General features: G+C 37.2%; 1 protein-coding gene across 1 annotated transcript in view; it reads left to right on the forward strand.

The window, feature by feature from the left end:
- The window catches only part of KNL1 (kinetochore scaffold 1), a 111,497-nt gene that overhangs the window by 64,257 nt on the left and 31,847 nt on the right, over positions 1-15,393 (forward strand). Inside the window, 4 exon segments of the mRNA XM_069105749.1 lie at positions 1-2,564; positions 4,262-4,400; positions 11,225-11,292; positions 12,529-12,627. The exon segment at positions 1-2,564 is cut by the window's left edge and continues 11 nt beyond it. Coding sequence (XP_068961850.1) covers positions 1-2,564; positions 4,262-4,400; positions 11,225-11,292; positions 12,529-12,627 — 2,870 coding nt within the window.

The raw sequence follows: 15,393 nt of genomic DNA on the forward strand, positions 1-15,393 counted from the left end.
ATGAACTCTGCAGTAACAAAACTGTTGTATTTCCAGCAGGTGATGAGAATAGTATGGAAATTACCAGTGCTCTTACAAAGAAAATCAACCACAAAGATGTCCTAAAAGATGAACAGGATAGTTGTTTGGTACCTTTAGCCACAGCTTCCAAAACTGTATTGTATAGAGGTGAACAGGATGACATGGAGCTCACTGACATCACTAAAAGCCACATTTTTGCAGCAGACTATGAAGCTGATTTACAAAATGTAGGAACTAGTAGGATAATGGATAAAACAGTGATGTTTTCAGATAATCAGGATGAGCTAGAAATTACCAAGTCTCACACTGTTGTCATTGATTACCAAACTATGGAAAAGATGCAAAGTAGGTCTCATCCTAAGGACTCTAGAAGGAAAAGCATAGGTCAGCCAAAGATGATGTTTGCTCCTAATGATCAGACTGTTTTCTTTTCAGAGGAAGATGGGAATGATTTGGATTTCACTAAAAGTCACACAACAGTAATAAACAGCCAGATAGTGCCAAAAAGAGATGGCCACAGGAATATTCCTATGGATAAGACTGTAATGCTTACATCTAATAATGACATCAAATTAGCTAAACCAACCTCTTGTGTGATTGATAAAACTGTAGAGAGACCCAGATTGGAGAATGCACAGCTGTTAGACAAACCTGGGGAAAACGAAAGCATAAATGAACTCTGCAGTAACAAAACTATTGTATTTCCAGCAGGTGATGAGAATAGTATGGAAATTACCAGTGCTCTTACAAAGAAAATCAACCACAAAGATGTCCTAAAAGATGAACAGGATAGTTGTTTGGTACCTTTAGCCACAGCTTCCAAAACTGTATTGTATAGAGGTGAACAGGATGACATGGAGCTCACTGACATCACTAAAAGCCACATTTTTGCAACGAACTGTGAAGCTGATTTACAAGATGTAGGAACCCATAGGAAAATGGATAAAACAGTGGTGTTTGCAGATAATCGAAATGAGCTAGACATTACCAAGTCCCATACTGTTGTCATCAATTACCAAACTATGGAGAACACACAAAACATATTTCCAGAGAAGGCAAAAATTGGAGCACAAGTAATATTTGTTCCTAATAATGAGACTACTTTCCTTTCAGGTGAAATTGTTAATGATAGAAAGGTCACTAAAAAACAAACAGATGCAATAGAAAACAGAAGTTTTCTTCAGGATGCTGCAGATAAAACTGTTATGTTTACCAGTGATCAGGATGTAATGGAAATGGACAGATCTCAAAGTACTGTTATTAATGAAAAAACTTTGGAGAAAGTTGTTGATCAGGAACATGTATTAGAAATAGTCAAAAAAGAAGTATGTGCTTTTGATAATACAATTTTATTGGGAAAGATACCTAAATCTAAAACAATTCCATTTAAGTTTCCCAAGCATCAAATGAAAGCGTTCACTGATAATGGAGAACAAAAACAAAGAAATGAGCTCTTCAGGGATCCTGTATTTGTTGACTCTCAATCTCAGTTACTAACCAATTCAATTCCCTTACCAGAAAAGCAACAATATATTATAAATGAAGATAAACTAATGCAACCTGAGGCAGAAAATGGACATTTGGAAGTTGCTACAGGAAACCTTTGCATAATTAACTATGAAAACAAGTCCAAAATGTTGCATAATGATAGAGAACTTACTAAGGCCCCAGAAAAGGAAGCAAAGGAAAATATACAAATATCTGAATGGGGAACAACTGTGGAAATTCAAGTTAACTCAGACTCAGCTACAGAAATACATCAGCTCCATACCACTCATCCCAGACTGTCAGATCCTGTGATTTCATCTAAAGCAATTAGTACTGCTAATATTGAACCAAATCTGAATACAATCAAGAGATCTGAAATTTTTTCACAATCTCAGGTTAGTCATATAGCTAACCTTACAGAACAGTTACCCAAATTGGGAAAACAAGTGGAAGACAGTATGGATAAATATCAAACCACTGAAACACAGAACACAAAAATAGGAACCAATAATGCAAAGAATGTCGAAGATGAGACAATAGCGTATTCTTGTCATGGAGATGCACCTTATTCTGTACCCTTAAAGACTGTTGTAAAGGATAAAATTAAGGCAAAAAGGTATTCTTTGGGAATCTTCTTACCCAAACTGCCAAACAAAAGACATTGCAGTGTCACTGGTGTGGATGCCCTGGAGCATAACTCAGTAGATTTAACTGATTTAAACAGTTTCGAAACTCAACCAGTCAATAAGAAAAATTCAGATTTGATGTCCACTTTAACAGAGCCACATTTGAGCCACTCTCAGTATATAAATGAGGAGCACCTTCCTCTAGATCTAGAAGAGAGTAATTCTTCTGAATCCATCAGCGTTGAAGCCAAGGGAAAGGCTTTGGTTGAAACTTGCCCACAAAATATCCAACCACCTGAAAGTACAGTGAAGGAAATCTTCAATAGTCAGAAAAGATTCCTAGTACAAGGAGAAGATGACAGTATTCCCAGTGAGAAGAAAGTACGAAAAGATGAGACCAGTCTTAGTTATTCAGCCCAGGCTCTCCAGGTGAGTTGACTTCTGTGTAGTAACTAAAAAGTATGCTCAACTTGCATTTTAATCTTTGATGAAAGGGAATTGATCTTTTTGCTCTATTCCAATTAATAGTGCTGGAGAAATACTTCTGTGTCAAAAGTGCCCCAGTCGAACAGGACAAAGAAGATAATTCTATGATAACAAATGGGTGCAAAAGAAAGACATGAGTAATGGCTTAAAAATAAACTGCAAGAATTTGTTGCATTCTAAATTTTAAATTAGTTTTAATTAACTTAATCAGAATTTCCTCCAAACCTATACTATTTTAGATAGAGAACAGAAAGCTTCAGGAGTTCATAAAAGATTATAGTTGTTTTTATAACAGTTTTGAGATCTATTAATAAAAAAAAGTAAATCATAAGTTACCAGATGCAATATAGCATAATTTGTAGAGCTAGCCTTAGAGTCAGAAAGACTTAGGTTCAAGTTAGGCCTCTGATTCATACTGTCTATGTGACCTGGGAAAGTCACTTAATTTCTCATTACCCCAAGGCACTCTTAAAAACTATATGTAGAGCAGTTTCTGTCTTACAAGAGGAGGAAGATTTTCCTTATTGGTAGTTATTTACCAATGAAGCACAAGAATGGACAGGGACAAAAAAAAGCTACAAGTTATGACTTCACAAGAAAGATGGGCTTCTAAAAAAAAGAATTAGGTCAGTTGAAGTTTTAACTAAGGCCATGTGACTCCTAAGAAGCAGTCCATGTACACTACATGGCCACCATCTAGATGAGTGTCTTTGAGCAAATGTCTCAGCATTCCTGTGCCTCAGGTTTCCCTACCTATAAAATGAAGTGGTTGAATGTTACTTTATCATCACTCATGTGACCTCTAATGCTAAACTTATATGACTAGGTATCAGGTAGCACTTTGCAGCTTTCATTCCTTTAGGTATTATTCTGTATTGTAATTATTTGTGTATGTGTCATTACCACTACTACCCTGCCTCTTCCCCCCTCCCCTGGCTCGACTCCTGCCTTCAGAGCAAAAGATCCATGAAGGCAGAGTCTGCGTCTTCTGAAACCTTGGTGTCTTCCCCCAGCACCAGACCTAGTTCTTTGAACACAGTAGGTACTTGATAAATTAATTTAAAAACCAATAAGGAATCTTTCCCTAAAATATCTGCTTGTGGAGAAGTCAAAAATACTGATGTTGGGATCTTGTGATTTGTTTGCCCTCTAGCCAGAAGCACTTTAGCCATTTATGAAATAAGTCCTTTCTATTAACCCTAGTGAAAGACTAGACAGATAACCCAGATTAATGTTAGGAAGCAAATTGGACCTGGATTAGTGTAAAAATAAGTATTAAAGGGAGAGTTTATATATGTGGAATGTAATCATGAAGTTTTTCTATGGGCTTTAGTAAAATTATTTTTAAATTCAAAATGAAAGACCCAAGTTAATGGCATGTTTTCTAATTTATTATTAGGGTATCCCAGAAACAGCAAATGGATCTATAGCAAGTTTCCTAATGCTTCTTGTACCCAACAAGCACATCTTGATCAAAAGTATATCTTCTGGGATACCTCTCTGGGAGAAAGGGATGGAGAGGAATATGGAAAAAATCTAGGCAATGTAAAAACAAAAGATAAAAAAAAATTTTTTTAATGAAAGAACATATATGCCTTATACTTGCTTCCTGATAGTATTTTCTTACTTAACGATTTCAGGCATTTGATCACCATACAGAAGATTATGTGGATAAAAATCTTGGTAATTCATTGATGAAAAGTGTCAACAGGACCCCATCTAGTTGTTCCAGCTCCTCAGATTCCATCAAGGCTGATGGAACATCTATGAATTACAGCAGTAAGATCTCTATTTTTTTTTGTTACATTTTGAGTTCCAAATTATTTCCCTTTCTCCTTGCCAACCCCTCATTAGAGAAGGCCATAATTTGATATAGATATATATGTGGAGCTATACAATACATATTTCCAAATATCAGTTCTTTCTATGGAGGGGGATTAGCACTTTGCTTCATAAGTCCTTCACAGTTGATTTGAATGATCATATTACTCAGAATAGCTTAATTATTCACAGTTACTCTTCAGACAATATTGTTGTTATTGTATACAACATTCTTTTGGTCCTGCTCATTTCACACTGCATTTTATGCAAGTCTCTGCATGTTTCCTAAAACAACCTGCTTATCATTTCTTTCTTTTTTTTTTTTAAAGCAATCGGGGTTAAGTAACTTGCTCAAGGTTATACGGCCAGTTATTTCTGGGTGTGGTGCTGAGTATCTGAGCCCAGATTTGATCCAGGTCATCCCTACACTAGAGCCGGTGCTCTTACTCACTGAGCCACCTGGCCGCCCCTAAGCAATTGGGGTTAAGTAACTTGCTCAAGGTTACACGGCCAGATGTTTCTGGGTGGGTGCTAAGCTGCTTATCATTTCTTACAATATAGTAATATTCCATCACAATTATATACCACAGCATATTCAGCCATTCCCTGATTGATGGACATCCCCTCACTTTCCAAGTCTTTGCCACCACAAAGAAAGGTGCTATAAATATTTTAGAACACGTAGGTTCTTTTCCTTTTTCCCTGATCACCTTGGGAAACAGAAGTAATCGTTGGTTCAAAGGGTATATATACATAGTTTTGTAACTCTTTTGGCATAATTCCAAATTGCTTTCCAAAATGATTAGATCAGTTCACAATTCCACTAACTGTAGAATTTGTTGTTGCTGTGGCAGTTGTGTCTGATTCTTCATGACCCCATGGACCATAGCACACCAGGATTTTCTGTCCTCCTCTATCTGCCAAAATCTGTCCAAGCTCATAGTCATTACTTCCATGACAATATCTGCCCATCTTATCCTTTGCCATCTCTTCCTTTTCAGTCTTTCCAAATATCAGGGTCACATCAATTGTGCAGCTCACAGCTATACATTGTTCTTGGAAAAACCATAGCTTTGACTACATGGACCTTTGTCAACAAGATGAAGTCTCTGCTTTTTACTCTGCTGTCCTGATTTACCATAGCGCTCCTTCCAAGGAGCAAGTGTCTTTTAATTTCATGTTTACAGTCACCATCTGCAGTGATCTTTTTTTTTTTTTAAAGCAATCGGGGTTAAGTAACTTGCTCAAGGTTACACGGCCAGTTATTTCTGGGTGTGGTGCTGAGTATCTGAGCCCAGATTTGATCCAGGTCATCCCGACACTGGAGCCGGTACTCTTACTCGCTGAGCCACCTGGCCACCCCATCTGCAGTGATCTTTGAAGCCAGTTATATAAAATCTGACACTGCTTCCATTTTTTCTCCCTCTATTTGGCAGGAAGTGATGGGACCAGTTGTTATAATCTTAGTTTTGTTGTTGTTTTTTATATTGAGCTTCAGCCTCTTCCACACACTTCCTCTTTCACTCTCTTCAAGAGATTTCTTAATTCTTTACTTTCTGGCATCAGAATGGTGGGGGCCATCTCCATTCATGTTGATGTGTATCTGGCCACTAGACCCAGATGGCTCTGGAGGACAAAGTGAGGCTGGTGACTTTGCATAGCCCCCCCCCCCCTTAAATCCAGTTCACTTGCATGTCATGGCATCACCTCCATGATGACATGGTTTTCTTTGAGAAAGAAGGACAAACAACGACCCTGTGAGTAGTAGAAGCTGCCCCTCCGGGGACCCAGCTGGAACTGGCTAGCTGGGCAATACAGTTCTTTTCTTTTCCTTCTTTCTTTCCTTCTCTTTCTCCCTCTTTCCCTCTCTCTCTCTTTCCCTCCCTCCCTCCCTTTGGAAGCTTGTAAGATATCTTGAGGTTTATAGGCTAGATTTCTTTCTTAAGGACCATGTCTTAAACTCAAAACTCAATTTTCCTCAGTTAGTTTTTGGAGCTCCTTTTCAATATCACACATTTTTCGTTAGCTGTTTTCTTCATTGTAATGTTTTTCTAATTTTGCAATTTTGATTTTAAAAGAATTGTTCATTTTGTCTTCTATCTCTCTCATTTGGTTTTCAAAGTTCCTTTTGAGCTCATCTAGGAAAGCTTTCTGTGCTTGAGACCAGTTCCCTGTTGATGCTTCAGCTGTGGGTGTGGAGTCAGCACTGTCTCCCTATGAATTTGGTTTCCTCCCTCTGCTGATAGTAGGACTCCAGAGTCTTTGTCTTTTCTGTCTGTTTAGGGTTTTGCCCTGGGGCAATAATTACTATGTTTTGGTGGGGGTGTGTGGCAGCCAGGATTCACTCTGCCGTTTTGGTCCCGAAAAGTCCAAATAGGACCTTTTAAAATTTCTGGGCTATGGTTTGGTAGTCCCAGAGTATTTACTGCCCCTGGCAAGGGCCCAGCATTTGATTCTTACCTTGCTCCATCCAATCCCAGCCCTTTGTTGATAGGCCTGGTAATGGCCCTTGTGGTTGGTGGGATGACTTGCCACCAGGTTGATCAGGCCTCGTCCTGGCCTGCCTTTGCGCGCCTAAGGGGGTCGGCCTCCTGGCCTGCCTCTCTCTGTATGCCAAACCTTCAATTACATGTTAAGAGAATTTTTAAATTGTTTTATAGTTTTGAATTCCAAATTCTGTCCCTCTCTTTTTCCCTCCCTGAGATGCAGTGAGATAGAGGTTATACATTTGCAATCATGTAAAACATTTTCATGTTAGTCATTTTGTACAAGAAGAGTCTAATAAAAGAAAGTGAAAAATAGCTTCGGTCTGCATTCAGACAATACCACTTCTTTCTCCGGAGTCAGCTAGTTTGCTTCATCATTAGTCCTTTCAGATTGTCTTAGAAGACTTAGATCATTGTATTGCTAAAAATAGCTAAGTCATTCACAGTTCTTCACCAAACAATATTGCTATTACTGTGTGTAACATTGTCTTGGTTCTTTTAGCTTCATTTTACATCAGTTCATGCACATCTTTCCAAGTTTTTCTGAAATCATCCTACTTGTCACTTCTTATAGCACAGTAATATACCACAATTTGTTTAGCCATTCCGCAATTGATGGGCGTCCTTGTGATTTCCGTTTCTTATCTACCAGAAAAAGAGCTGCTATAAATATTTTTATACTAAAAGTGTTTTCCCCCTTTTCTTGATGTCTTTTGTATATAAACCTAGCAGTGGTATGACTGGATCAATGCACAGTTTTATAGCTCTTTGGGCAGTTCCAAATAGTTGATTGGATTAGTTCACAACTCCACCAACAGTGTCTCAGTTTTCCCACATCCCTTCCAACATTCATCATTTTCTTTTTTTGTTGTTGTTATATTAGCCAATCTGATAGGTCTGAGGTGGTACCTCAGAGTTGATTTAATTTGCATTTCACCAATCAGTAATGTTATAAAGCATTTTTTTTCAGATGACTGTAAGTTATTTGCTAGCATTTCTAATACAATATTGAGTAACAGTGGTGATAATGGGCATCCTTGCTTCACCCCTGATCTTACTGGGAAAACTTTCTTCTTAATAGATAATGCTTGCTGATGGTTTTAGGTGGAATCATTTTAAGGAAAAATCCCTTTATAGTTATGTTTTCAAGTGTTTTTAATAGGAATGAGTGTTATATTTTGTCAGAAGCTTTTTCTGCATCTATTGATATAATCATATTTTTGTTACTTTTGTTGTTGGTGTAATCAATAGTTTTTCTCACATTGAATCAACCCTACATTGCTGGTAAAAATACCACTTGGTCACAACATATAATCTTTGTGTTACATTGCTGTAGTTTCCTATCTAGTATTTTGTTTAGGATTTTTTGCATTCATATTCTTTAGTGAAATTGGTCTATAATTTTTCTTGCTCTGTTTTTGCTCTTTGTGGCTTAGCCAGCACCACATTTGTTTCATAAAAGGAGTTTGATAGGACTCCTTTGCCTTTTATTTCAAATAATTTATTTAATATTAAAATTAGTTGATCTTTAAATGTTTTGTGGAATTCACTTATAAATCCATCTGGTCTTGATTCTTTTTCCTTAGGAAGCTCATTTGACTTATTCAGTTTCTCTTTCTAAAATAGGTTTCTTTAGATATTCTATTTCCTCTTCTGTTAATCCAGGCAGTTTATATTTTTGTAAATATTATTCCATTTCACTTAAATTGTTAAATTTATTGGCATATAATTGAGCAAAGTAACTCCTAATGATTGCTTTGATTTCATCTTCCTTAGTGGTATATAGTTACCCTTTTCATTTTTGATACTTGGTTGTTATTTTTTTAAGTTGGTTTTCTTTTTAAAAATCATATCCACTAATACTTTATGTGTTTTATTGTGTTGTGGGTTTTTTTTTTCCCCACAAAACTAATCTCTGGTTTCGGGGGGGGGGGTTGCCTTTTTTTTTTTGAGGGGGTGGGCAGGGTAATTTGAGCTGAGTGACTTGCCCAAGGTCACATGGCTAGTAAGTGTAAACTGTCTGAGGCAGATTTGAACTCAGGTCCTCCTGACTCCAGGGCCTGTGTTCTATTCACTGTGGCACTTAGCTGCCTCTAATCTCTGGTTTTATTTATTAATTCAATGGTTTTCTTACATTCGGTTTTATTAATCTCACCTTAGTTTTCTGGATTTCCAATTTGGTGTTTATTTGGGGGTTTTTAAGTTGTTCTTTTTCTAGTTTTTTTTTAATTGCATACCTAATTCATTGATCTGCTTTTTTTCTATTTTATTGATGTAAGCATTTAGAAATACGAATTTTCCTCTGATTACTGCTTTTGCTGCATCCTATACATTTTGGTATATTGTCTTATTATTATCATTCTCTTTAACAAAATTATATATTGTTTCTATGACTTGTTCTTCATTTCACTCCATTCTTTAAAATTAGGTTATTTAGTTTCCAGTTGATTTTTAATGTTTCCATGATTCTTTTTTTTTTTTTTTGAGGGGGTAAGGTAGGGCAATTGGGTGTTAAGTGACTTGCCAAAGGTCACATGGCTAGTTTTTTGTGTTAAGTGTCTGAGACCAGATTTGAACTCAGGTCCTCCTGACTATAGGGCCAGTGCTCTATTCACTGTGCCACCCAGCCACCCCTATGATTTTTTATTAAATATAATTTTTATTACATTATAATCTGAAAAGGGTATAGTTATTATTTCTACTTTTCTGCATTTGACTAAAGCTTTTATTGTCAGTTTTTGTAAAGGTGATATGTACCACTGAGAAAAAAGATAAGTTCTTTTCTATTCCCATTCAGTTCTCTCCAGATGTCTTATATCTAGCTTATCTAAGATTCTATTCATCTCCTTGACTTCCTTCTTTTTTATTTTTTGGCTAGATTTATCTAGTCCCAAGAGGGGGAAAGTTGAAGTGCCCCAACTGTTACGCTTTTGCGTCTATTTCCATCTGTATTTCATTTATCTTTTCCTTTGGAATTTGGATGCTGTAGCATTTGGTACATATATATTTAGTATTGATATTACTTCATTTTCTATGGTACCTTTTAACAATGTAGTTTCCTTGCTTATTTCTTTTAATTAAATCTATTTTGGCTTTAACTTTGTCTGAAATCGTGATTTGCCACCCCTGCTTTTTATACATCAGCTGAAGCATAATAAATTCTATTCTAGTACTTTATTTCTACTCTATGTGTGTCTCTCATTTTTAAATGTGTTTTTTTTTTTAAACAACGTATTGTCAGGTTCTGATTTTTAATCCATTCTGCTATGCATTTCCATTTTATGGGTAAGTTCATCCAAAGTTATAATAACTAGTTGTGTATTTCTCACCATTCTATTTTCCCCTGCTGTTTATCCCTGCCCCCCTCCCTCCCCCCCCTCTCCTTTTCTCCTTCTCTCTTCACATTCTCCACTCCTGAGCTGCCCGGCTCACTGCTGCCACAAACACCTTCACTCTCTACAGAGTCCTGGAAACACACCTTAGTTCTCCCACTGCTATAAGCATCAGTTCACCTCTCTGTCCTGGACCCACCTCCTACCAGGGGCTTTGCTGTCCTCAAAGTGACCACATCAGCTCTCTCTGTCCCAGAACTGCAAGTGGTGCTGCCCCTCTGTAACCACACTCACTGGTGTGTACTCATTACTCCTTAAGGGCAGCCAGTCATCTTCCTGGGCCCTGAATCCAGTGTTCTACTTCTAGTGCCAGCAGAGGGCCTCTGCAGTCTTCCCCCAGTCAGTCTGACCCCCAGGGCAAAAGTTCTCACCAACACAGCTGCCCTAAAAGCTTGCTGTTTGTCAATGTAGTGGTATCTGCACTGCCCTCAGTCAGATCACCACCCCATAGGTCAGATATTTACTGATGTCCTAAGTTGTCTTAAACTAGATGATTGCTTTATCCCAACTTTTTATTTTTTCTGCCTCTCTAAACTTCTACTTGAGCCATTTTAAGTTATTTGGAGGGAAATTTGGGAGAGCAAGATAAATAATTTCCTGCCTTATTCCACCATCTTTACTGTAAATCTGTCTGTAGCATTTAACTTAGAATATATATCTCTTGCTTTAACAAATAATGAGAATTTCTCAGTGTATGAAGTACATGAATATTGTTTAGGCCTCATTTAGTGCTCTGAAATGAATGTTTTGTGACTTTAGAATTTAAAGTTTATATTTTTCATCTTCAGGTCATTTTAATAAACTCTTAAGTAGAAGCTCTACACAAACATGAATGAGCACTAGAAGAGAGTTTGCCAGTGAAGTTCTTTCTGACTTATCTCTTAACTTCTCTTTTTATTCCTAGTGCAGCAGAGCAGTCAGATGGAATCACAATTTCTGATGGACCACATTTGTGAAGAGAGCTTGAAAGAGGTGTGTTAAAGCATTTGAAAAACCTGAAAATCTTATAGCTAATCCTATGACTTTTTCATGTTTTCCTTTTAATGTCATATGGCACAGCTTAATGCACTGAATATAGCTGTCTGTATAAGGATATCCAGGCTATTTTCTCAGCTCTTTTCGTGTTGAATAGTAGCACCTTTGAAAGTATTTCTTTCCTTTTTTTAAATATATTTTAAAAATTTTTGTATGTTTATATCACCTTTATTTCCAATATATTATTTCCTTATCTAGCAAGCCATCCATTGTAACAAAAGAGTACTAAAAGAAAAAGGAAAAGAAATATTTCAGCAGAGCCAAACAGCACACCACCTGAGGCATGACAATATACTAAATATTCCCACATTCAGTCCCCTAACTCTTCACATTACAGATGGAATTATATTTTCTTTATACTTTTCTGGGGCCAAACTTCTTAGTTTTTATGATTATAATGTTCATTTTGTGGTTTTATTATTATTTCCATTTTTATTATAGTCACATATATTCTTATTTTACTCAAGACTACTTTTAAATCTTCCCATGTTTCTGTGAATTCTTCATATTAATTTCTTATGGTACAATAAAAATCTATTACATCCACATAGAAAAAATTTTTTTAGCCATGTCCTAATTAATGGGCATCATTTTGTTTCCAGCTTTTCACCACTGCAAAAAATGTTCCTGTGGATATTTTGAAGTACATTCAACTTTTTTGTCTTGGGCCTCCCTGGTGTATATGCTTACAGTAAGATCTTTGGACCAAAGGGTATATAGATGTTTTAGTTGTTTTTTTTAGCATTAATTCCAAATTGCTTTACAGAATGTTAAGGAGAATATAAATCTTTATTTTGCTAAGAATAGCAGCATATTATAGCAGAAGGAGTAATAAACCAGGAGGTAAAGGATCTGGATTCTAGTCCTAGTTTTACAAATAAACATCTGTGTGGCCTTGGGAAGGTCACATAATCCCTCTTAATCTTCAGTTCCATTTTCCCTAAGGTGATGTGTTTCTGCTCTGAAATTCTTTGAATAATATATGCTCATTTACTGTATACCCTGGGAAAATAAGAATGATTATATTTTTGGATAATTCATGTACATTGTATAGATTTATAAACATGGATAAAATGATTTCATCTCTTTGGAAGAAAACTTACAATATGAGGTGATAATAGTCAAAGAGAATGTATTTCAAATGATAATACAGTATTTCCTTTTCTTCCTCAGAAACTCCATGATGGTAGGATCACAGTAAGAGAGTTCTTATCACTTCTGCAGGTCCACATTCTAATTCAGAAACCCCGACAGAGCAACCTTCCAGCTAAGGTAAGTTGAAATCTCTTTTATATATTTACCTTTGTTTAAATTTTGTTCTACTTGATTGCCTAGTAGTACCAGCATAGACACTGAAATTTTTTTTTAAGTTTAGTCTAATGGGATCCCTCCCCCCCCAGTTTTGAAGTTAGAACACCAGGATTCAAAAACTAGGCTTCAATTTTTTTACCATCTGTGTGACCTTGGACAAATCATTTGGTTTTTCTGGACCTCAGTTTCTCTCTCTCTGCAAATTGAGGCAATTGGGATTAAGTGATTTCTAAAGTTTCTTCCATCTTTTATGATCCCAGTTGACCAGACTTTGCTAAAAGGTACATTTCTTTCCTTTTTTGAAAAAGTTTTGATTATGAACTTAATCGCCAGCCATCAACAAATAAAAAAATTTTAATATATAAAAAACAAAATTGAAACTATGAACTTCTTTTAATGTACAGGTTTTTTAAGGTAGTGATAAAAATTTGCCTTGTTTGTTTGTCTCATTCTGAATTTCTGGTCCTTCACCTTTCTGTCACTACTTGTGGATCCCTCACTACAGTGATCCATAGATCACTGCATTGAGTAGAGTTCTGTAGTATTTCAGGATTGTTTTTGCATAAAATATTGTGGTCATTATATAAGTTGTTATCCTGATTCTGCTTATTTCATTCTGTATCAGTTCATACAAATTTTCCTAGTTTTCTCTGATTTCATCATATTGTCATCTCTTTCAGTATATTTTGTTAGATTCATATACTATAATTTGTTCAGTTGTTACCCAGTGGATGGGCACCTGCTTTTTTTTTTCCTATTCTTTAATAACAGAGTGCTTCTGTGATTGTTTTTGTACACATGGATCGTTTTCCTCTGTCTTTGAACTCTTTGGAGTATGTTCCAGTAATGGTTACTTCTCCTTTAAGTAAACCAGTAAAGCATAAACTTTGAGAAGCAAGAAAATGGAAAATGAATCCTCCTATTTTGAACTAGTATAAAAACAGTTTTCACTTAAGAGTTTTAAATAAGAAGGCAGAGTCAAGATGGCGGAATATTAGCAGGACCTCTCTGCAGCTCTGGCTTCTACCTTCCCCAATCCATGTAAAAAGGGGACCATAAACTAACTTTGGAGCTGCAGAACCCACAAAATGACACAGAGAAGCTAACCTCCTGCTGAGGACAGCCCGGCAGGCCAGCAGGAATCAGCCAGTGCAGTGCTCTGGGAGCCAAGCCTTAGCCCCAGGGCAGGCCTCACCATCCCCCAGTCTGAGGGACTCCAGATCAGCAGCAGCTGTGGGCATTTACAGATTTATCAACACATAGATGTGAAGGACAAAGTGAGAGGTCAGTGCAGTCTGGACTTTGGGACGCAGTAAGTGGGAGTGCATGGCTTTTGCCATCAGGGCGAGAAACTGCTGAGCCGCAGGCACAGCCAGCCAGTGCCACGTGGTGGCTTCAGCTCCTAGCCTGCAGAGTGTAGGGGGACCAAGCACCAGTCTGAGGGGTAATTGCTCTTGCTTTAACCTGCTTGGATCTGGATTGCAGTCTAGGGTGGAGGGCCTGGGGTGTGTGTCCAGCTTGCCAGAGTGTGTGGAGACCTCAGAGAGGACACCCATCTAATACCTCTGGCAGCTGAGAAAACCCCAGTGTTTGGGACGAAAGTTCCCCTGTCTGGTGGCAGAGTCCTACTGTGGCAAACAGCCCAGGGGTCAAGTGACTGAAGGGAGACATGACTAGGCAAAGGAAACAAAGCAGACAGAAGATTCCAACATTAGATTCCTATTTTGGGGACAAAATGGAGCAAAGCATGGAACAGGAGGAAGACAGTTAAGTTAGAACTCCTGAACCAAAAGCTTCAAAAGAAAATGCGAGCTGGTTACAGGCCATAGAGGACCTTAAGAAGCAGATAAGAGAAGTAGAAGAAAAATTGGGAAGATAAATGAGAACAATGCAAGAAAATTATGAAATGAGAGTCAACAGCCTGACTAAGGAAAATCAGAGCTTAAAAAATCGACTAACTCAAATGGCAAAAGAGGCTCAAAAAGGCAATGAGGAGAAGAATGTCTTAAAAAGCCGAATTTGCCAGATGGAAAAAGAATCTCAAAAGCTCAATGAGGAGAAACATTGCTTCAGAATTAGATTGGAGCAAATGGAAGCTAATGACTTTATGAGAAATCAAGATGTTGTTAAACAGATCCAAACAAATGAAAGAATAAAAGGCAGTGTGAAATATCTCATGGGAAAAATCACTGACCTGGAAAATAGATCCAGGAGAGATAATTTAAAAATTATTGGACTACCTGAAAGCCATGATCAAAGTAAGAACCTAGAAATCATCCTCTAGGAAGTTCTCAAAGAAAACTGCCCCGATGTTTTAGAACCAGAGGGCAAAACAGAGGTTGAAAGAATCCACTGATCACCTCCTGAAAAAGATCCCAAAAAGAAAACTGCTAGGAATATTATAGCCAGGTTCCGGAATTCCCAGATTAAAGAGAGACTTATTACAAGCAGCCAGGAAGAAACAATTTGAATATTGTGGAAACACAATCAGGATAACCCAGGATCTGGCAGCTTCTACACTGAGGGATCGAAGGGCTTGGTATATGATATTCCAGAGGTCAAAGGAGCTGGGATTAAAACCAAGAATCACCTACCCAGCAAAACTGAGTATCATGTTTCAGGGGAAAATATGGTCATTCAGTGGAATAGAGGACTTTCAAGCATTCTTGCTGAAAAAAACAGTTGAATAGAAAATTTGACATTCAGATACAAGAAGCAAGAGAAGCA

The sequence above is a fragment of the Petaurus breviceps genome, unplaced genomic scaffold (assembly GCF_028583685.1).
Source record: "Petaurus breviceps papuanus isolate PSGF00001 unplaced genomic scaffold, PetGlider_PUasm1.0 77, whole genome shotgun sequence".
Classification (NCBI taxonomy): domain Eukaryota; kingdom Metazoa; phylum Chordata; class Mammalia; order Diprotodontia; family Petauridae; genus Petaurus; species Petaurus breviceps.